The sequence below is a fragment of the Suricata suricatta genome, chromosome 8, assembly GCF_006229205.1.
Source record: "Suricata suricatta isolate VVHF042 chromosome 8, meerkat_22Aug2017_6uvM2_HiC, whole genome shotgun sequence".
Lineage (NCBI taxonomy): Eukaryota > Metazoa > Chordata > Mammalia > Carnivora > Herpestidae > Suricata > Suricata suricatta.
In genome coordinates this window covers 120,419,894-120,441,916 of record NC_043707.1, presented here as the reverse complement: position 1 = coordinate 120,441,916, position 22,023 = coordinate 120,419,894, and the positions used below count along the sequence as shown (strand labels likewise).

The following is a 22,023-nucleotide window of genomic DNA, read 5'->3' as shown; positions in this document are numbered from 1 at the left end:
TAACCAACTGAGCCACCCAGGCGCCCCGCCACTGACCCATTCCTAACATGATCGCAGATGGCATGCAAATTCCAGGAACCAGGCCTATGTGCCAGCAGGAGGGAGGTGGAAAGGGAAGAAACAGGTAGAGGATGATGCTGGCTATCCGTTAGAGAGGTTCTCAAGAAATTGACACCAACCACCTCTGCATGCGTGACGAGCAACAGACCTCGTCTTCTGCAAGAAGGCAGGAAAACTATTCATTCCAGGCTACCACGTGCCTACATAAAGATCATCAGGGTTCTTAGGAAGAGAATGGATATTTTGGGGAAATGACAAGATTCTAACATAAATGTCCTGCCTCCATAATCTACTTTGCTTAATCTGGTCCTTCAGTCTGTAATGCCTGTCGCCCTTCCCTACCTGAGAAAACTATAATCATACTTTAAAGCACAGCCCAGGGGTGCCTGGGTGGCTCAGTTGGTAAGCGTCTGACTTCAGCTCAGGTCATGATCTTGTGGTTCGTGAGTTGGAGCCATATGTTGGGCTCTGTGCTGACAGCTTAGAGCCTGGAGCCTGCTTTGGATTCTGTCTTTCTCTCTCTGTGCCCTTCTCCTGCTTGTGTGCTTTCTCTCAAAGATAAACATTTGAAAAATCAAAATCAGATCAATACAAATAAAGCGCAGCCCAAACATCTACCTCCAGACCCCTAGAGATATTGTTCTTAGGACATTTTGCATGTCCCTCCAGGTCTCTGCCTGAAGAACCTAATTCTAACTGTTCATTCCTATAGGCTTTGGGCGGCCTGTGCTCTCTCAGGCTTTTTCTCAAGGACAGAAGATGGTTGGGGGTTGGGGGGTGAGGGGTGCGAGGGACTTGGGCAGGCTGGGGCTGATCTGGAGCCTCGGTGCACCAGGTAGCAACTCTTATCCAGAAGACACGTGCAGACCTCCCCCAGCTCTGGGCAGAAGCTGAGTCCTTTTCTCCAGGGGACATGCAAGATGCTCCCAAGGGCAAGAGCATTAGGTCAGGGGCCAGCGTACACATTTGTAACACCTGAGTGCCCTCTGGCTTTCAGAGCCAGTTTTCCCATATCACCCTGCTGCCGAAAACCTTTCTGTGCTTCGCCAGTTCGGAAGGGTAAGTCCTGACTTCTCCAGCCTTCCTGCTCTGACCTGTGCCCACAGCTCCCACCTCAGCCCTCACACTCCCTTACCTCAGGCAGCACAGCCAGGCCCGCACAAGTGCTGCTGGTTCTGTTTGACACACATTTTCTTGCTTGGCCTTCAAGACTTGCTGTGGATGACACCTCTTCCACAAAGCCTTCCTTCTACCCTCAGGCAGAGCTGGCATGTCCCCAGGGCCCTCTGGACACCTCTGTCAGTAGCCTCATTAGTATACCTGGAAGGTTGGTCCCCTGCACTAGGCTAAGGAACAAAACGGGCCAGCCCCCCCCCTCTGCCCCCTCAAAGGCATCCCTTAGCCTCAGGTACACACTAGGTATCCAGTAAATACTCCTTGAAAGGGGCTCTTGATCTATGGGAAAGTGCGCTAGGTGATAAGGGAACATTCCAAAGTCTCTAGTTTTGTTACTCTGGGTGAGTGGATCATAAGGCAAACACAAAAAGTCACATAATGTCAAAGTTTTCTTGTCTTGGGGCGCCTGGGTGGCTCAGTCGGTTAAGCTTCTGACTTTGGCTCAGGTCATGATCTCATCATAGTCCATGGGTTCGAGCCCCATGTCGGGCTCTGTGCTGACAGCTCAGCCTGGAGCCTGCTTTAGATTCTGTGTCTCCCTCTCTCTCTCTGCCCCTCCCCTGCTCACTCTCTTGTCTCTCTCAAAATAAAATAAAGACATTAAAAAAAATAACCACCCTCTTCTTGTCTGAATAAAGCTACTGATTTTGGGAGCCCACTTTCATGTCAGGAAGGCGGCCCTGACTCTAGGCCTCGGCCAAGACCTCAGTTATGCCACCACAGCACTTCACATGTGTCTTCTTTTGCACTTGAATCACCATGGCAGTGACCTGGGACTGTTAACTTAATTCAGGGTTTCTCAGCAGTGGCGCTATGGACTTGGGGGCTGGATGCTTCTTTGTTGAGGAAGGCTGTTCTGTGCACCCTATGATGTCTGAGTAGCATCATGATCTCTACCCACTAGATGCTAATCACACTCTCTCATGACTGAAAACGGCTCCGGACACCATATGTGCCTGGGGCAAAAGAACTTGAGGTTGAGAAGCACTGGTGTAACAACTATTTTCCCAGTTAGAACAGACATTCCACGAGGGTGGTCCTGCCACCTGAGACCCCCACCTCCTTGGCTCCTTAGCCTGGCATTCACTCTCCCAGGCAGCCGATCCTCCTCCTGTCCCACACGGAGCCTCTCGCCACCCAGAATGAGTCAACCTTCCTTTTTGTTCCCCTGGGACAGCCTGGGCGTGGAGACTGCATCCTACTGGCTTTTGTACCTGCCAGGGCCCACCCGAGCTTTACTTTCAGGGTGCTCAGGAAACCACCGCTGGGGGACAAGCTGGAGGACAGGCAAGGGGGCTTCTGGATGCTGGAATGGCAGGTGCACAACTGAGTCATCTCGACAGGGATGACTTCTGTTTTGTGTGTGTGTTTGGTTTTAGGAAGTTCAGACTTTATTAGACACCCAGGGGCTGGCCCTGGCTAGCTTCACAACCCTCCTAGTCAGCGGGCAGCCTGGGAAGGGCGAAGGGCCCCGACTGAGGGGCCCGAAACCAGTCCTGCTGACCCGTCTCCCCTCCCACCTCACTGTGGCTCCTGTGTGCTCAGCACATGGTCAGAATCTGCTTTGAAGACACGAAGGGCCGCATTGAGGCTTCCAAGGCGCGCTGGTAGTCCTGCAGTGGGAGCTCGGAGCAGGCGGGGGCCGTGAGCTGGCCTCGGCCGATGAGACCGCACAGTGTGAGAATCAGCTCCTTGAACTGGGCTGTGGGAGGTTGGAGGGAGTCAGACATGGGCACAGCGGCAGGGCATGACAAGACAGACCCTGGGCAAGCCCCAATGGCAGGAGCTGTCGCTGAACTTCAGGGAAGCCCAGAGAGCCCAAGTTTGGCCACGGAGAGGGAGGCTGTGGAGGCAAACGGGTCCCTGGTGGGGTAGGACAGAGGAGATGGGGAGCAGCCCTGGGGGCTGATGGGCAGGCAGAGTGGTGGCTATGGGGGTGCAGACCCACAGAACCTGACTGGGGTGTAACCAAGAGTCCCGAGTGGTGGGAGGGGCAGGATTACTTCGAGGCAGGGCAGCTAGAAGAGTCACAGGGAGGGGTGGGTGTGCCTGGCAGGCCAACTGAGATGGAACCGATGGGCTTGGCTCAGGGACAAGAGCTTTCCCTGAGAGCCCAGGACTCCCTTAGAACCCGAGTCGAGAGGTCCTGAACATCCCCTCTTCGGACCTGCCCCTATTACGGTCCAGGAAGCTGAGAAGGGATAATACGGTCTCGGCTTTGGCCGAGAAATGTTTTTTCATAGACATCAACTGATGCAACATTCAAATCTAATCATGTCCCTGTTTCAAACACTTCAGGGGGCCTTCGCTTGCCTTTCAGAGAGTCTGAGCTCTGTAAGAAGGTCTGTGAGGCCTTTCCTAATCCGGCTGCAACCTATCTGTCCAGGCTCCAGCCCTCTACAATGGGTTTCTGCACAGGCTACGTTTCTGGACTGAAACACCCCACTGACGCCACCACCTTCCTCCCCTTCATCTGGATAACTCCACGTGACTTCAGTCTCAGCTCAAGGGGTCGCCTTCTGGGCAGCCACTCCTCCAGAAGAGGAAGAACAGTGTGCTGGCTCAGCTTCTGGAGTTAAAGAGACTAGTTCGCACCTTGGCTGCACCACTCCCTAGCTGGGGTGGCTGGACAAGCCACCTAGCCGCTCTGAACCTCAGTTTCCTCCTCTATTCAGCAGGGTGAACAATGTCTAGACAACTATGATGTTTACACCAAGATGGAAGTCACCTGTCCAGACCCCATGGCTTGGTTAGGCAGAGCCAACACTAGTAATGGTGGGCGCGAAACTTGAACCCCGGCGGGCTGGCTCCGGAGTTTATCCCCTTCACACGGCTGTCTCCCAAGTCAGCTTTCCCCACTGACAGCTGCTCAGGATGCAGACAGCGCCTGTCATGCTTCCAGCCCCCCGGACTAGCCCGCTTTAGCCCAATACCGATTTGCTGACTGTGGCTGTGGCTAGAGAGCATTTTCCTTTAATCTGTCGTGGTGTTTCGGAGCCAATCGCCCCTCTAGGGCTCAGAACGGCTGGTCACTTCTGCAGTAGGCACTGCTCTCCCATGTGACCGTTGGCAATGGGGCCCTCAACCACTCACCTGGACTGTGGTCCTTCTTCCACTGGGACAACCAAAAGCCTCGAAGTTTGAGATCCTTAAAAATGAGCTGGCTCTGCGGACACAAGAAGGGCGTACTGGGGCTCTGGGGCAAGTGCTTCGGGTGATGCCTAAGGTGATGCCCCACCCTCTCCTCCCCAAGGACAAGGGCACCGAGTGGGTTTGGATAACGGTGGTGTCCAGGCCCATGGCTGGGCCTGACCCCCCCCACCAGCTTACCACAGAGGCTACGACAGGCTGCTTGGCCATTCCCCCGTAGGTCACCATGGTGCCCCCAGGCCTGAAGAGTCCCGAGAGAACAGAGTGGGTGGAGGCAGAGATCGAGCTCGAACTCGAACTTGCCAGACACTTCTATGCCAACCCTGGTTTCTTAAAAAAATTTTTAAAAATGTTTGTTTATTTTTAAGAAAGAGAGAGAGACAGAGAGAGACAGAGAGAGGGGGGGACACAGAATCCAAGGCACGCTCCAGGCTCTGAGCTGTCAGCACAGAGCCCGAGGCGGGGCTTGAACTTATGAACTGTGAGATAGTGACCTAAGCCAAAGTCAGACGCTTCACCGACTTGAGTCGCCCAGTCGCCTCTCCAACCCTGGTTTCTGACCCTCGATGTCAGAATCCTTGGGAAGGTTTCAGAGACTACAGATTCCTAGGCTCGGCCCAGACCTAATGAATCAGGAAACAATCTGTAGTAAAGTTAACCAACAGACACCCCCTGCCCGACGACACAGATGTGTAGCCAGGGCTGGAAAGCCACCGACATGACCACCCAGCCGAGCCTGGATGAAGTACTGCAAAGAAGCAAACTCTACTGGGAAGGGCTCCCGACCCGAGCTTAGTCTGGGCTCCCCGCCACTCCTGGAGGTGTGGCCTTGGCCAGTACACGGACGCGCAGACCTCCGCCCTCCGTCTGTCCACACTCCTTTGAGGATCCCTGAGGTGAGGTGGGCTGCACAGATAAGGGACGGTGTGCACGGGGAGAGGGCAGTGGGCAGTTGCCCTCTTGCTCCAGGAGGGGTCTTGCCAGGACCTGCTGTCTGACACCCATGCCCGCCCCAGCAGTCCAATGGGGGAGAGGCTCAAATAATTTTTAAAAACTAACACACTCGGACTGCTCCTGCTCGGCTTGACCTGTGTTGCCCTCTCCACTCGCTGGTGTTGGGGAGTCTGCTGATCCGGGGTGACAGTGAGTGTGTACGTGGTGCTTTGTGAACTATGAGACCAAAGTGGTTGCTGTGTGAGGCAGGTCACTCTTTGTCCGTGAGGTGTGTGAGTAGTTTGACACCTGTCCCAGAAAGCAGCTTTCTGGGATCCAGCCCCTTGCCCCCCAACTCCCCATAGCCTCTGCGCTTGTTCTAATCTGAAGAGCTGACGTTCACTGGGTATTTTTTTAGGTGCCGGACCCAGGTCTGAGCCTTTCCATGTGCACTGATGTGGCGAATCGTCACTGTGACCCCAGGGGAGCACTTTTATTGCTCTTGATTATACAGTGGGGAAACTGAGGCCCACCTCTGTCTGTACAGCGATGTGTGCATCACCTCAGTGTCCTTAGACTAATCTTCTGAGGCAGAAAGGGTTTAAAAAAATTTTTTTTAACATTTTATTTATTTTTGAGAGACAGAGAGTGAACAGGGGAGGGGTGGAGAGAGAGGGAGACACAGAACCCGAAGCAGGTTCCAGGCTCTGAGCTGTCAGCACAGAGCCCGATGTGGGGCTCGAACCCATGAACTCTGAGATCATGACCTGAGCCGAAGTCGGACGCTCAACTGACTGAGCCACCCCAGTGCCCTTGAGGCAGAATGGGTTTATATCCCCCTACTGTATACAAGAGGAGCCTGAGGCCTGGATCCTTTAGGTATTGCCTGACTTCTCACAGGCCCACAGCTAGCGAGGAGCAGAGCTGGGACTTCGTGACTCCAGTGCCCACACCTGGGACTGCTGCCCAAGGCTTCTGCCTACAGCGAGTGCGGCTGCCCTCGGGGCTGCCAGAGTAGGGCGTAAGGGGTGTGCTCGGGAGTCACAAGAACCTGGGGTTAAGCCTGACTCCCCCACTTCCTAGACTTTGGGCAATGTAATTAGCCTCTCTGGGTCTTGTGTAATTGGGGATGGCGATGGTGTCCCTCGCCTTGGTGGTCTGGGGGTGGGGTGGCGGGTAAGACAGGCACAGGTGAATACTCAGTGGTCACTATCACAGCTCTCTGACCACATGACCCATCTTCCCATCGAGCCTATGAATTCTAGAGAGTTCCTTCAGGGTCTCAGGCATCTCTGTACCCCGTAGCTAGTGAGTGCTAACAAGTATGTGTCAGCCAATGTTGCTGAGGGGATTCCTGCTTTAGTTGGAAAGCATCCTTTCAGGTGGCCCTCAGCTCAGGAACTTTCTATTAATGGGAAAAAGAATGGAAGGACATTTATGCACGGTTAGTATTGTCAACAAGGCTTATCCCTCTTGGTGGTGGGATGACAGTGAACTTTCCTGCTTTGTACTTTTTTGGGGAAGACTTTATTTTTTTAAGTCATCTCCACACCCCACATGGGGCTCAGACTCACAACCATGAGATCAAGAGTCACAGGCCCCACTGACTGAGTCAGCAGGTGCACCCCATCCTTTGTAGTTTCAGGTGCTTTCAATTTCCTCTGAAATTGGAATCTACTTTTAAAAGCTAATAAGAAATTTAAAAGCTAACAAGCTGGGACTAAGTGACTTCTGAAGATGCCCCTCGGTTATGAATCCATAACTGTTCCCCTATCACAGAAAGCTGAGCCACCTACTTCTGGGGCCCTTTGGAAAAACAAAGTGGCTGGGTCCTTCAGCCACCGATAAAGGAAGAGGCTGAGAAAGGAGGTGCCTGGATAACCAGGAAACCATCGTGACCCATTTCCTCCCAGGGTTAGGCGCACGTGGCTTGGCTGGCATTGCCCACCGGGACTGGGTCACTCGACCGTCCTCCCAGCGAAGGCCCGGAGGGCTCCGGCCAACCAGACCTGCAGGCCCCAGGGACTTACGCTAAGTGTCGCAGCAGCTCTGTGGAGCTCTTCCCGCCAACACAGTTGAGAGCAAGTCGGGGCTGGGGCATGTCCTGGAAAATAAAGAACCTGCAGTGAGGGAGCTACCACTGTATGTGCGGCGTTTCTTTCTTTCTCTCTTTTTTTAAAGTAGGCTCCATGCCTGGTGTGGGGCTTGAGCTCACGACCCAGAGGTGGAGAGTCACATGCTCTTCCAACTGAGCCCGCCAGGCCCCCCTTAGATGTGGGGTCTGAAGCTTGCGACAAACAGCACTTCCCCTCCACAGGTGCTGGTTTTTTTAGGGGGGGGCGGGGTGGGGAGCAAAGGAAAATGGGATGCAGCTGCCTTCACACTCTGCAAGGACCTTTGCTTTATCAGCCTAATCCTGTTGTTTTGGAATTTTGTTCAAAACTCCTCTCTAGGAAAGGACAGACAGAGGACATCTACGTTCCTTTTTGAAGGACTCCAGGTCCCCCCAAGTGTACCTCTTCTCTGCGCTTACAACTCAGTGTGAGTTAGAGGTGCTGATCTGCCGCTTCAGGAATGTTCTGAAGAGGCAGGTGTTCTCAGTTGAGTGTGTGTGTGTGTGTGTGTGTGTGTGTGTGTGTGTGGTTATTCCAGGGTCCGAGGAAAGAGGCTGAAGTTTGGTCACTTATTAGGTGGGCTGGGGGTGGAGGTTCTAGAAGGTTAAGAGGCTGTGGGTTCAGAGAGACCTGGGGCCAGCCCTGACTCCACTCATAACTGTGGCTCTGGGGAAATCCTTTAGCTCTTCTGAGACTTGGTTATCTCATTTAGAAAAGAGACAGCACCTGCTTTGTGGAGGGTTTTGTGGGGATTATCAGACGCGATATAAAGAAAGCGCTTTGGAAATGGTACTTCTTTCCTTTCTCTTCCCTCTCTGTGCCTCAGTTTCCTCAGGTCCTCTCCCAGCTCTGAGATTCACACTGGCTGTATGGGCTGATGTGACCTGCTAAAAATATCCAAAAGTACAAGTCATCCAGGGTTTCTTGGACTTTGTCTCTCCTGCCTCCCTCACAGCATCTGGGCACATAACACATGCTGTCCCCTGAGGGACAAAGAGACACAGGGAGGACTTGGAGAGGAGCAATGGGGCCAGTCCCAGCTTTTCAGCTTTTCCATCAGGTTGACTTTTTCCAGGGAGAAGAGCATGGAATGAAGGCACAGTGCCCCTCAGCACACATACCTTAAACAAATGTTTCATCTCATGCTTCCTTAGCTCCTCTTCGGTGAGAACATGCTCGGCCCCCAGACTCTTCAGTCTGTCAGTCAGTTTCTGAATGTCAGGCCTGGAAACCAAACACAATCCACGGCCCTTGGTCACGCCAGGGCGAGAGGCTCCTAGGACTCCTCTGCCACGGCTGGAAGCACATACATTTCTCTTCGTGGGAAGCTGGGATAGAGGGCAGGCCTGCGTAGGGCCTGGCTACTGGCGTGCAGCACACTCCAACACCTGCTGGCCTCAGTTTCTCCACTGGCATCACAGGGTGATGTCTAGAGTCCTAGCCAGCTCAAAGGGGCTAGAACCATCTGGCCCAGGGAGAAGTCACTGCACTTCCTGATTTTGTCTACTGAAACAACAGACTTCATTTCCTCTCCCCGACTCTTTTCAAGGGGCTCTTCAGGGCTCTTCAGTTGTGCAAACACACTCCAGCCCAGGAGTGGCTCTCAGCCTCTGTGGCCAAGGCACACAGAGTAATTTTTGTTAACACAACTGAGGGGACAGGGAAGGGAAGTGAGTGTCAATTCTCCTCCAGAGACTGGACTTCCACAACGGATACAGCCACGTTTGTTGACAGCGAGGCTTAAGGAAACTGGATGGATGGAAAACAATGTGACAGTAAACTATAAATTAAAAAACAAAACAAAAAGGAAAGTAGATGGACGGTGGAAAGAACAAGGCAGGGAGCTAAGGCTGTTACTGACTTGCTGTGTCCCCCTGGGCCAGTGGCTCCCCTTCTCTGAATCTTGTTGCCCCCTGTAACACAGATGACAAGCGTGCCCCATCTCCTTCACAGCCATATTTAGTGCAGTTCAAGTGCCACACAGATGCAAGGGGAGAAAGGGCCCTGGGTTAGACCGTTTACAGAAAGAATAACACAGCTTAAGAGGTTCCCAAATATGAACGTGGCTTTGAAATCATAAGGTTATCACAAGAGTCTCAAAAACTCTTAGCTGCTCTGCAAGGGCCAGCTCCACCTCCTTCCTGCTCCCCCTTTCCGTCTGGGATATTCACTCCTCCTATGGCCAGAGGCGGCCTGGGCCTCCTTTCTGGCAGTTGACCCATCTGTTCTCGGGCTGCTTATGCACGGGCGCCATCTGGTGGCGACAGGGACGCTTGCAGGGATGCGGGGTGGAAAGGCCGAAGTCTTGTGCACTGGGATCAGGCCTCCCCACGCACCTGTCTCGGACCACATTGATAGTCCTCAGGCCCCGCGCTGCGGCAATCTGGATGACTGCTTGCCCCACTCCACTGTTGGACGCGTTCTGGATGACACAGTCTCCTGTAGAGCCAGGAAGAGACCCAAGTCAAGTGCTGGAGACCCAGAAACAGGTCAAGTGCTTCCTGCCTAGGATCCTATTGTAGGGCAAGAGATGGGAGTCCTCAGGCTCATAATGACCCAGGACCTGGCTGCTTACTCTTCTCCCAGTGCCCCCCCACCCTCCTCCAAATTCCACAAGGCCCATGGTGCCTTGCAGGACTTGGCAATTTAGAGTCCACATTGCATGTAATTTAGATGCAACTGCGTAAATGATTTTATATTGTTCATCATCCTCTCGACTTTCATGTCCTCAAGTCTCTTAGGTTATTTCCATGGTTTGCAACGTTTCCCTCTTTCTCTCTTCCTTCACTTTGAAATCCCACATACCCCTTGAAGCACAGCTCAAGGGTGGCTTCCTTTCCACCTTCCTTCTGTGTGCTCCTCGGGCTCCTGCATACGGTACGCCCTGTCTTACACTTGGTTGTGGGCATGCCCATTTCTAGCAAGAGCCTGCAGCTTCCAGAGGGCACGGCCATACCTCATTCCCCCTTTGTGCTGCTCAGGAAAGGCACACGCCTTGAAATGGGATCAGAGTGCTGGAGGAACCCGCTGCAGAAACAGCATAGTCTGTGGTCAAAGCCCAGGCTTTGGAATTGGCCAGTGGGGGAGGGAGCGCAGCATGCTGGGGGTAAACGTGGGCTCTGAAATCAGATGGACCCTGGTGTGAGTCCCGACTTCCCCACTGACTGTAACTCAATGACATGGGACAGGTCACAACCTCTGTTTCCTCCCCATAAAACAGGAATCCTGGGAGCGCCAATCAGGAGGCTCCTGATTAGTCAAATGCCTCTGCATCCAGGAAGGTGTGCTGTTACCCCTGAAATGCTATCTGAAATGCAGGGATCTGGAGCTATTGACGGGATTTCTTGGAAGATGAACACCCATTCTCTGCAGGCAGGAGTCAGCACACAGATTGTCATTAGTGGGTTATGAAATCAAGCTAGTGGGTTGTAAGCAACACTTTTTTTTAGTTAAAATTGAGGAAATAGAATTAAGAACACATTGCATCACACCTAGTAAGGGTCAATACCACTCCATAAAATTTGGTTTCCATTATATATAGACTCATATATATATCTATGTACTGGATTACCATGTAAAATGTAATTCTTACCATGGGTCACTGTGATAATTTAGTTTAAGACTGATCTAGCTCAGACCACGCCTGCCCCAAGGCAGGCGGGTGGAGAGACGCACCAGGGCATCTGAGGTGGGGTGCTCTCAGAGTACCCTGCTGTCCAATACAACTGCGGCCCAAATCACAGGTGGCCTTGAGGGGAGGAGACGCAGGTAACCAAAATGACTCCTGCACCAGGACTGGTGTTCTGCTCTCGGGGCCGCTCTGGGACAGCTGGGAGAGCCTGCATTGCTCTCCGCAGGAAGCTGGGGCTGGTTTCTAGCCAGCCACAAGCAGTAGTGGCAATCTAAGCTTATCGTGCTCCAGTATCTCTGCCTCAGTTTCCTCACTGGTGTGACAGAGCTAGACGAGGTGATTTCTATAGCCCCCGGACATGCATGGTGTGCAGGGTGACCCTCCAACAATGGGAGGTCAGTGCTGAGGTGGGTTCTATGAGGGTCTTTTTTAATTTTTAATTTTTTATAGTTTATTTATTTTTGAGACAGAGAGACAGAGCATGAGTGGGGGAGGGGCAGAGAGAGAAGGAGACACAGAATCCGAAGATAGGCTCCAGGCTCTGAGCTGTCAGCACAGAGCCTGACTCGGGGCTGGAATCCATGAACCGTGAGATCATGACCTGAGCTGAAGTTGGATGCTTAACCGACTGAGCCCTGCTCACCCCTAGCAGTAACCAGCCTTCACTGGCTTCCCCCCTTTCCCTGGCGCGCTCTCCTAATCCTTCACTCCTGCTTTCGGGGATCACCTCTCTAGCGAACTGTCCACCCTCAGTCCTTGCCTCAGGCTCTGCTTTCCGGGTGGCTCTGTCATTCCCTTGCTCAGTGATCTCACCCAAGAAGCTTACTTCTCTGGACCTCAGTTTCCTCCTTTATGAAAAGGAATCATAATAAAGGTAGTGCACAATTACTGCATCGTGTGCCAGGCCCTGTGCTGCCCCGTGGGTCCTGAACTCTTCAACCGATGATACCAACCTCACCACACTGCTTTGAAGATTTACTGCAGCCACTGGGGTAATGCAGGGAAAGGCACTTATGTGAGCTCGAAAGTGCCCCAGAAATGCTGAGTGGAATCCCTCGGTTCAGCATTTTACTGGGAACACAGGCACTGTGTCTATCTTGTCTGGCTTTGTTATGTCCCAGAGCTTAGCACAGCTCCACACGTTTTTGCTGAATGGCAGAACTCCATCCCAAGCTCTAGGGAATGTGATCCCTCAGCGGTTTTCCTTAATGTTCTCCTCATGAGGTTCCAGCACACTTTCTAGGAACCAAGCTAGCAAAACAAAAGCAGCAACCACATGTTTACCCAGGTTAGGGGCTCGTCTTCCTCTGGGCCTCCTGCTGGTAAGTTCCCAGGGCCTCGGGGCCAGGATTTGAGTCACACCCCATCAGGAGACCCCAGCCTGTTCCCTGAGCCTGGGGGTTCCTACCTGGCCGCAGCTGCTCAAAGTCCGTCAACATCCTGTAGGCCGTGCAGGGATTGACACCCAGGGTGGCAGCGCTCTGGAGAGGGATGTCACTTGGAACTCCGATCAGTGCTTCCTCGCTGAACACAGCTTCGGTCCGCCAGGTTCCTGAGTCAGGGGATGGCGCGAGGGTCGTGAGAAAGATCCCTCTCCACAACAGGCCCCAAGTCACCCCCCTCAGTAGATGGGCGCCTAAGACATCAGCCTTCAAGTAAGACTTAGGGAAAAAGGAAGATCTTGAAATCCTTTTGAATCTCTCTGAGTCTTCATGATAGCAATTTTGTTATGAGCACATGAGTTATCATGAGATGCAGCTAATGTCACCTGGCAGGCGGCTAAGGATCTGAAACTGTGGGACCCTGAGTAACATCATGATCAGGGCAAGAGAAGCTGCGAAAGCCCCCACTTCCCTATTTGGTCCTCATCCTCCTCACATAGGGCACGTTGACTTGGGCGGTAGTATGGATAAAAGCACAAAAGTAGACATCAAAGGCTTAGCTTTGGGACCCGGTTTTGCTGGTCGGCTAGTTTGAGCCAGTTCCTGAGTTTTGGTTACCCTAATAGGTAAATGACACTGGCCCCCTCCAAAAGTCGCTGCACAAATCAAATGACGCATGGGAAATGACAAACTTCTGTCGACTGGAGAGAAGTGATCATCTCCAGCCCACATCCTAGCTGCAGACAAAAGAATCGTAGAATGTCAGTGTTGAGAAAGCCCTTAGAGCGTCAGGTTTAACCTCCTCATTTAACAGGGCAAGGCACCAAGAAAGTGACTTGCCTGAAGTCACCCGGCAAATCTGGGCACTCTCTACAGATGCTTTTCGTGAGCCTGCTGAGAGCCAGGCTTGGACAGTGTAGATGCACCCCGTCCTTTCAGAGTGTCATTCCAGGGGAGAGCAGGTGAGAAACAGACAGTTACAGTGGGGAGAACCCCTTGAGATGGGGGCCAGGAACAGCTTCTGGGGAGGTGCAGGCTAAGAGTTAAAGGGTACAGATGCCAGCCACTCACAGAGTGTGCCAGGAATGTTCTAGGGAGAGGAAAACGCCTACGGAGAGGCTGTGAGATAGGACAGACAGAAGATGGACCTAGGAGGATACACACGGCAGGGCAGCGACTGATGGGAGGACAGGCTTGGGCCATGGCCGACGTGCCTTGGACCACAGGAGCGTCACCCAGACTCTCCCGATCCTGACCCACAGTAACCGTGAGATACGCCGTCACTCAGTACACTCACATATACAAATATGTACACCTACGTGGAACAGAAATCAAAGGTTCACGGAACAGTATTTACACTGCTATGTATGCTATGCTGTTATTTTCTATTCTATTCTGATGGATTGTAGGGGGAAAAATGCCGTTTGCAACCCATTAGATCAATTTCATGAACGGGGCACAAGCCACATCTGACAGGCGCTCACCCAGGCAGGCAGGGTCCTGTATAAAGCAGAGGCGAGGAGGACACTTGGAGACAGCCAGGCACAATTCGAGCCTGGGCTCTGCCACGTACTCGCTAGGGGACCATAGAGAAACTATTACAGGCTTGGTGTCTGGTGTCTGTGGTGTCTCAGGGGCCTTTTTCCTATGACTCTGTGGCTCCAGATGGCGGGCACTCACCCAGCTGCTGGGATTCTAATGGTACCTGGGCATCACATGGTCAGGTGTGGGGGGCAGGGGACAGCCTAGGTGACTACTAATTATGCTGTAAGTGGGGAGAGATAATGTGGGGCTTCAGGGACCAGGTGGTGCAGAGAAGAGGCAGGAATGCATTTTATTAAGAGCTGCGTTGGTTCCAGAGTAAATCTGTGGCTGAGAAAACAAGACACTGAAAAACTGAAGGGTTCCTTTGGAATCTAGGTGACTTCCTGGCATTCCCTGGGCTTCACCCAGTCTGGTTTTCAAACCTTCATTGTCCTCTTCTTCATCATGGCTACTTCTCTTAGCCAACACGTACCATATCTACTCTGGCCAAATACTTAGTGTAGGGCTTTCTCTGCATGAAAGCAGGGGTATTTTCTGATTTCCCTTAAAGGCACGACAATGGAAATTCAGAGCTTGCCACAAATTTCTGGGACCTGGCAGTCCCTAATCCTCTTCTAAGAGAACCTGGGTGGGATGGAGGCAGTGCCCATTGTCAGCCCTGAGGGCTTTCAGGGTTTTAAAGTAAAAATCCTTAGACCCTTAGGAGTTTCAGGGTTTTAACGTAAAAATCCTTAGGAGTGGGGAACCTGCTTAAAACTCCCGGCTCTGCCACTCATGATTTGTGTGATTTGGAATTCTCGTTGTACCTTCTTTGACACCGATGCCATACTGTGAAGATTAAACGCAATGACATTTGTACAGACTATCACTGTACCTAGTACATATAGTAGGTGTGTAATGTCTCTTGGTTTCCTTTTCTGGTCCTACGTCCCTCCCATGCTCTAGTTCTCAGGATTCCTGTTCTTCGCTCCTGTGCAACTGACCCTTAACCATCTCCACCATCTAACGTAGTTTGCATCGGCAAACTACGGCCATGGGCCAAACCCGGCTCACCACCTGATTTTGTAAGCCAAGTTCTATTGGAACACAGTCATGCTCACTTTTTATGTATCATCCATGACTATTTACGATGGCAGAGTTGAGTGTAGGCAGTATGGGCTGTGAAGCCTAAAGTATTTATGAATTGGTCCTTTATAAGTTTTTAAAGTTTATTTATTTTTGAAAGTATTTATGAATTGGTCCTTTATAAGTTTTTAAAGTTTATTTATTTTTGAGAGAGAGTCAGAGAGACAGCGAGCACAAGTGACAGAGGGGCAGAGAGAGAGGGAGACACAGTATCCGAGGCAGCACAGAAATTGATGCGGGGCTCAAACCCACGAACCATGAGATCATGACTTGAGCCGTAGTCAGATGCTTAACTGAGGCACCCAGGTACCCCATGAATTGGTCCTTTAAAAAAAAGTTTGTTGACTCCAACCTAACGCATACAGAAATTTAGTTCACCCAAACTGTTGTATGTATTCCCTCCGTTGAGCTACATGTGTTAGTTGAGATATGCCAGCTAAAATGCTAGCCCCGTTTTAGAGATGGGGAAACAGGCTCAAAGTAGCTGTGACTTAAACAAGGTCACCCACCTTCTTTGATGCTAGTGTCCTACTGTGAAGATTAAACGCAATGACATTTATACAGACGAACGCTGTGCCTAGTATATATAGCAGGTGTGTAACGTCTCTTGGTGTCCTCGCTGCTGCCCTGTGCTGCCTCAGGAGGGTTTTGAGTGTTTCCAATGAGAAAGTCAGTCCGCACATTCTCTGGCCCAGTCTCCTCAGGGACTGGCTGCATGTGGGGAAAAGCTGGCTTTGGGCACAGCTCAGTAACATGAAAGATGACCAAGGTCTGGCCAGTTGAGGCCAGTCTAATGATTGCCACTCTTTCTGAACTATAGCCTCCCCTAGAAGAAAGGCCACGTCTGTGCACAGCTGTATGCCAGAGCCCAGCACACTGCAGATGTGCTCATAAAATGTTTACTGATCAGACAGGAGTTATGGTCCCGGCTATTATAAAATCCTCTTGCTCTTTGATTGGCACCTGGTGGGAAAGACTTCCCTTTTCTCTGGGGAGAAATCCCGGTTCTGGCTGACACCACCATGTCCACAGGCGCTCTTCCATGCTCCCCTGGCCCTTATTCTTCTCTCCAAATCTAGTGACCGAGCGCTGAGCCCTGCTCCTTTAGCTCCTAACTCCATCCTGTCTTCCCCAGCCCGGTGGTACTGCCTTGTTCAGACCCTTATCAAGCCTGAACTGTTTAGCCACCTCCTTACTGGCTTCCTGCCTCTACCCTCTGCCTCTCCAAGAGCAGGCTGTGCACTGCCCAAGTCTGGTTCACTTCTTCTTCTTCTTTTTTTTAAGTTTATTTATTTTGAGAGAGAGAGAGAGAGGCAGGAAGAGAGAGAATCCCCAGCAGGCCTGCACTGTCAGTGCAGAGCCTGACGCGGGGCTCAAACTCACAAACTGGAGATCACGATCTGAGCCAAAGTCAAGAGGTGGATGCTTAACCAAGACGGAGCCACCCAGGCGCCCCCACGCATTCTTCACTCTTCTTCAGGCTCTGTCTGACCACAGATGCGAGCCCGCCCGCAGTGACTGCGCCCAGCCTGCCTCTACAGCCTCACCTCGCTTCTCCCCCATCCCCACAGGGGCACAGCTGCCCCAGGCTAAGGCGGCTCTGACAGCACCACTCAGGTGCCCAGTGGCCGTGGCCGTAAGTTTGCACATGCTGCACTCTCTGGCTAGAAGCCCTTCCTCACCTAGCCCACTGGCTATGCTTCTACTCAGTCTTCCAGGAGGAGGTCATGAACCACCTCTTTGGGAAGTCTCTCTGAATGCTTCCCCAGACGGGGGACTCTTGCCTTGGTGTCTGCTCTCTCATTACAGCCCTAACTAGACTATTAATTGTATTAAGCGTTGTTTTTCCATCCCTGGGGCTGCAGGAGAGAGGAGAGCCATTCTTGGCAGCTTTTCTGATCTCAAAGAAAAGAACTAGTGGTGGACTTCTGTTACTGTTTTTACCTACCTGGTACCTTTTTCTTTCTAGAACCGCTCCTTCCTTATCTCTGAGGCTGTCAACCACAAGTCCTCACCCTTTATTTATTTTTTTAATTTTTATTAAAAAATTTTTGAGAGACAGAGAGAGAGACAGTGTGATCAGGGGAGGGGCAGAGAGAGGGAGAGGGAGACACAGAATCCGAAGCAGGCTCCAGGCTCTGAGCTGTCAGCACAGAGCCCGGTGCAACCCGGTGCACACCCCCAATGTGGGGCTCAAACCCACGAACTGTGAGATCATGACCTGAGCCAAAGTTGGAGGCTCAACCAACTGAACCACCCAGGCGCCCCAAGTCCCTACCCTTTAAACCACAGAGGTGGGAAAGACACTCAATTGAGGCAACTGGGACCGCCCAACCGCATACCCCTGGTGTGGTTCTAGGCCATAAGTGTCTTTACCACAAGATTTCTGCCATATAACTAGCTAGCCGAAAGGCAATTTTGCCATAAAAAAAAAAAACCAAAACAAAACAAGAACTGGCAGACGGTTTGTTGGTTTCATCTACTGGTTGACAACTGGTTTCATTTCTCCATCGATGCAGTCCTCCTATTTCATGGATTAACTTCAGCCCTCGCAACGGTCTAAAGAATAGAGTTTTGGACCCACGTTACCAGAGAACTTTGGGACGTCTATCAACGGAAATGTGCCAACAAGCCACAACCAGACAACAACGCGAGAGGCTCTCACAACCCAATACAAAGCCCAGTTACAAATGTGCATCCTGGTATTTGGAAACTGATCAGGGAAGAAATTTTAGCCAAAAAAAAAAAATAAATAAATAAAAAGTGCAATACTAATTGAGGAGACGAATCAACAAGCACCAAAAACCTAGGATCCTAGGAACAAAAGACCTTGAAGACAAGTGCTTAGGTACGTTTTGTGGACTCACAAAATAAAACCAGTTATTTGTGTGGTATTGCCCTGAATCTATGCTATACGTTTTGAATGTACTGAAATATTTTGTATTTTGCAGTAGTTTTTTCGTTACTCATTTTTTGTTTGGTGATGTCCTTTTTAGTGAATGTCCCTCTTTTATTTTTTCACAATTTTATCATTTACAGCAAAATTGCCAGTCAGTTATGCTGTGGAAAAGCTTGCGGTTTTGATGGCGTAAAACTAGGGAGTATGAAGGGGTTCATGGGTGGGCAAAAGCCCAGGCAGGGTCGGTCAGAGCCCTGCTGGCGGAGGGATGTGGTTGCACTGGACGGATTGTGGAGGCCACGTTCATTTGTCTGTCCCCAGGCTGCTGTGAACCTCAGGATGCTGGTGGCCATCGGTTTGAGTCTCAGCTGCACCACCTGCTGGCAGGGTGATCTTGGGCAGGTTGTGTAATACTGAATATTTATCTCATACCTCCGTCCTGTTGTGGGAATAACTGAGTTCATATACGTAAAGTGCTTAGCACAGGGCCTGGTGCAAAGGAAGTAGACAACAAAAACTTGTGGGTGTTACTGTATCACTGTGTGGGGAGATCCTACCTGAGAACTAGTGAGAAAACAGAATGAGCTCTGACGTCACTGGGTTTCCTGGGTCCAGCTTTCTATCTTGGAAGCTCTCCACCTCTGGCACGTGCCAGTTCCAGAAATCAATTAACTTCTTTTTTTGTAAAGCAAGTGTGAGTTGACTGTAAGTTATAGGACTGAAAGCATCCTAACACTGTAGGTCGGCAGAAATGTCGTGGAGGTAAGAGTTTGGTGGGTTCTCTTCCAGTTTGCTTTTTGGGTAAGGGCTTCTTCCCAAGCTTCAGTTCTTTTTTTTAATTAATTAATTTATTTATTCATTAAAAATTTTTTTTAACGTTTATTTATTTTTGAGACAGAGACAAAGCATGAACTGGGGGTGGGCAGAGAGAGAAGTAGACACAGAATCTGAAGCAGGCTCCAAGCTCTGAGCTGTCAGCACAGAGCTTGATGCAGGGCTTGAACCCACAAATGGTGAGATCGTGACCTGAGCTGAAGTCGGATGCTCAACCTACTGAGCCACCCAGGTGCCCCTCAGTTCTTTTTTTTTTAAGGTTTATTTTTGAGAGAGAGAGAGCAGGCGAGTGAGTGCATGTGAGTGAGGAAGGGGCAGAGAGAGAGAGAGAGACAGAATCCAAAGCAGACTCCAGGCTCTGAGCTGTCAGCACAGAGCCCGATGTGGGGCTCGAACTCATGAGGTATGAGATCATGACCTAAGCCGAAGTTGGATCCTTAACTGACTGAGCCACCCAGGTGCCCCCTGCTCTTTTTTTTAAAATGTTTATTTAGTTTGAGAGGGGGAGGGGGGGGGAGAGAGAGAGAGAGAGAGAGAGAGAGCGAGCGAGCGAGAGAGAGTGAGCCTGAGTGCACACAAGCAGGGGAGGGTGGAGAGGGAAGGACAGAGGATCAGAAGTGGGCTCCATGCTGTCAGCACAGAGCCTGATGTGGGGCTCCAACTCATGAACCAGAAGGTCATGACCTGAGCAGAGTCAGACACTTAACTGACTGAGCGCCCCAGGTGCCCCCTTAGCTTCAGTGGGGTCGTTTTTGTCTTCCCTGCTTCCCTCTCGTGGTCACTGTCAGGATCCTCTATATATTGTCTGTGCCTCAAAAACCATGCAGTGCTAAAGAACAAAACTCATGACTCGCTATACATCAAAGAAAACCTAACTCCTTAGCTTGGCTTTTGCAGGGGTCCCCCCATGTGGCCCTACTACCTGTGTGACCTGCTCATTTTGTTTCCTCCAAATGCAATGATTTCTGGCTCACCTCCACCTCACATAATTCATCCATCAAAGGTCCATTCCCAAGAAGCCTCCTCCGTGAAGCCCTGATCCTTCCTTAAGACTGTCTCTCTCGGGGCACCTGGGTGGCTCAGTCAGTTAAGCAGCCGACTTTGGCTTAGGTCATGATCTCACAGTCGTGGGTTCCAGCCCCGCGTGGAGCTCTGTGGAGCCTGCTTCAGATTCTGTGTCTCCCTTTCTCTCTGCCCCTCCCCCGATCATTTTCTGTCTCTCTCTCAAAATAAAATAAAGACATAAAAAAAAAATCTCTCTCTCTCTCACACACACACATTTGCATGCACACAGAGGAGAAGTGTCCTCGGCTTCCTGTAAACTTGTAATATGTAACATACCCTTTATTGTGGTTCCTAGCTTGGAAGGTTCTTCAATTAAAGTTGAACCTCCTGGAGGGCAGGGGCCGTCTTCTTTGGATTTCCCATTGTACCCTACAGCAGGGATTTCGGGATGTAGGGATTCAGAGAATCACAGCTCTGATCAACACGGGCCCAAGGAGACGAGAGAGCAGGCCGCCACCTCCAGCGCAGGTGAAAATGACTTTCTGCTCTCCTTGTTCGACTCCCATCCCTACTGGCAGTGGGTATATATGGACTCAGTCATAAATCCTGCATTGCTGAGTTACACTGAACCAATGAGCAAACATTTCCTGTGTGGGTGAAATCCAACCTGGAAAATTGAAAGGCTGCAGACGCCCGGAGACACTCACCCAAACCGGCATTTGCTGGAATCACCCAGTCTCCTGGCTTCACCCCAGTCACACTGCTGCCCACTGCTACCACCTGTCCAACACCTTCGTTCCCTCCAACAGCGGGCAGCTTGGGAAGGAGGCCGTAATTTCCTAAGGGGGAAGAGCACAGAGGGTCACTGGTGAAGCCTGGGTGGTGAAAGAGCACGAACTTCAGAGTCAGGTCTCAGCCTGGTCTGGGCTCTGCCTTGCTGTGTAACTAACCGGCCTCTCTGAGCCTCCGCCTTTTTGTCTGTAAAGGGGCCTTTCCAGCATTCACGGTCATCACGGGGATTAGATAGTGGCTGAAATGAGCGGGCACTCCGCAGGCACCTCACAGCGGTTGGTTTACTCCCCGCTGCCGTCTCCGTAACTCCTGGAAAGCCTCGCATTCCAGAGAGGGGAGGCCGGAGAGGGCTTGCAGCCTGCAGATGGCACATCTGGAGAACAGCTGCTGCGAATCACAGGAATCTCCCACCCGCACCTGAGGAAGAACGGGATCGAGGTGGCGGCTAAGCAAAAAAGCCAATTAACATAAGCCACAGAAACCAAGGTTACCTTGGATCATATTTATGTCAGATGGATTGATAGGGGCCGCCAGCATCTTCACATGGACGTCTGATCCGCCCACAGCAGCCAGCTCCAGCTTCTTCAGTCTAAGCACAAAGCCAAAGAGAGATGTTAATGTCACCCAGGCTAGACAGGGCCTCTTTTGCTCAAATCACCTCCCGGAAGTAGGTCAGGGCAGCAACATTTTTGAGCTGCCATTGTGTGGCCGGGAATTAAGGCTGTTAGAAGAGAGAAAGGTGCCGTAGGGAATTAGCGAAGGCCACAGGCTAACTCTCTCATTAACTGCAAATGGAAAATCTCTAGTGCCTTCTCAATCCCACTGCCCATTCTAGGGCAGAAAGTAGTGAAACCTTCTGCTGGCCTGGATTAGCTTTGTGTTTTCCAAAATTTATCAGAGTTATGCATAATGTAGATTCTCAGGCCCCAGCTCTGACCGACTGAACCAGAATCTCAAGATAAGGGGCACTCCAAGTAGTTCTTATTTAAAAAAAATTTTTTTTTAATGTTTACTTTTGAGAGAGAGAGAATGGAGGAGGGACAGAGAGAGGGAGACACAGAATCTGAAGACAGGCTCCAGGCTCTGAGCTGTCAGCACAGAGCCCAACACAGGGCTTGAACTCATGGATTGTGAGATCATGACATGAGTTGAAGCTGGATGCTCAACTGACTGAGCCACCCAGACCACCCCCCCTGCCAAGTGGTTCTAATAGACAGCCATAACTGAGTCACCCTGTGCTAGCTTATTTGTTCTCTGCTTTTTCTTTTCTTTTCAACACATTTCTGTTATTTGCAGAGCAGGTGAAATAGAAAGATGGCCTTCGTAGTTCCGAAAGAACTCCCTGGGTGACTGTGATCCACCTGCTGGAGTGATGTC

The 22,023-nt window shown here is 51.2% G+C and overlaps 1 protein-coding gene across 2 annotated transcripts in view; it reads right to left on the bottom strand.

The window, feature by feature from the left end:
* Positions 1-2,600: 2,600 nt before the first annotated feature.
* Positions 2,601-22,023, bottom strand: part of MECR (mitochondrial trans-2-enoyl-CoA reductase) — a 32,145-nt gene continuing 12,722 nt past the window's right edge. The window contains exons 1-10 of one of the 2 annotated variants that reach the window (XM_029948263.1): positions 21,138-21,217; positions 20,805-21,063; positions 20,562-20,693; positions 12,473-12,616; positions 9,770-9,872; positions 8,555-8,657; positions 7,350-7,423; positions 4,567-4,627; positions 4,330-4,402; positions 2,601-2,938 (exon numbers count right to left, since the gene is read on the bottom strand). In XM_029948263.1, the coding sequence (XP_029804123.1) occupies positions 2,778-2,938; positions 4,330-4,402; positions 4,567-4,627; positions 7,350-7,423; positions 8,555-8,657; positions 9,770-9,872; positions 12,473-12,616; positions 20,562-20,693; positions 20,805-20,865 (912 nt within the window). In that variant the 5' untranslated portion in view covers positions 20,866-21,063; positions 21,138-21,217 and the 3' untranslated portion in view covers positions 2,601-2,777. Of the gene's footprint in view, positions 2,939-4,329; positions 4,403-4,566; positions 4,628-7,349; positions 7,424-8,554; positions 8,658-9,769; positions 9,873-12,472; positions 12,617-20,561; positions 20,694-20,804; positions 21,064-21,137; positions 21,236-22,023 lie in introns of those variants that run through there. The other variant, XM_029948262.1, reaches the window with a different exon arrangement.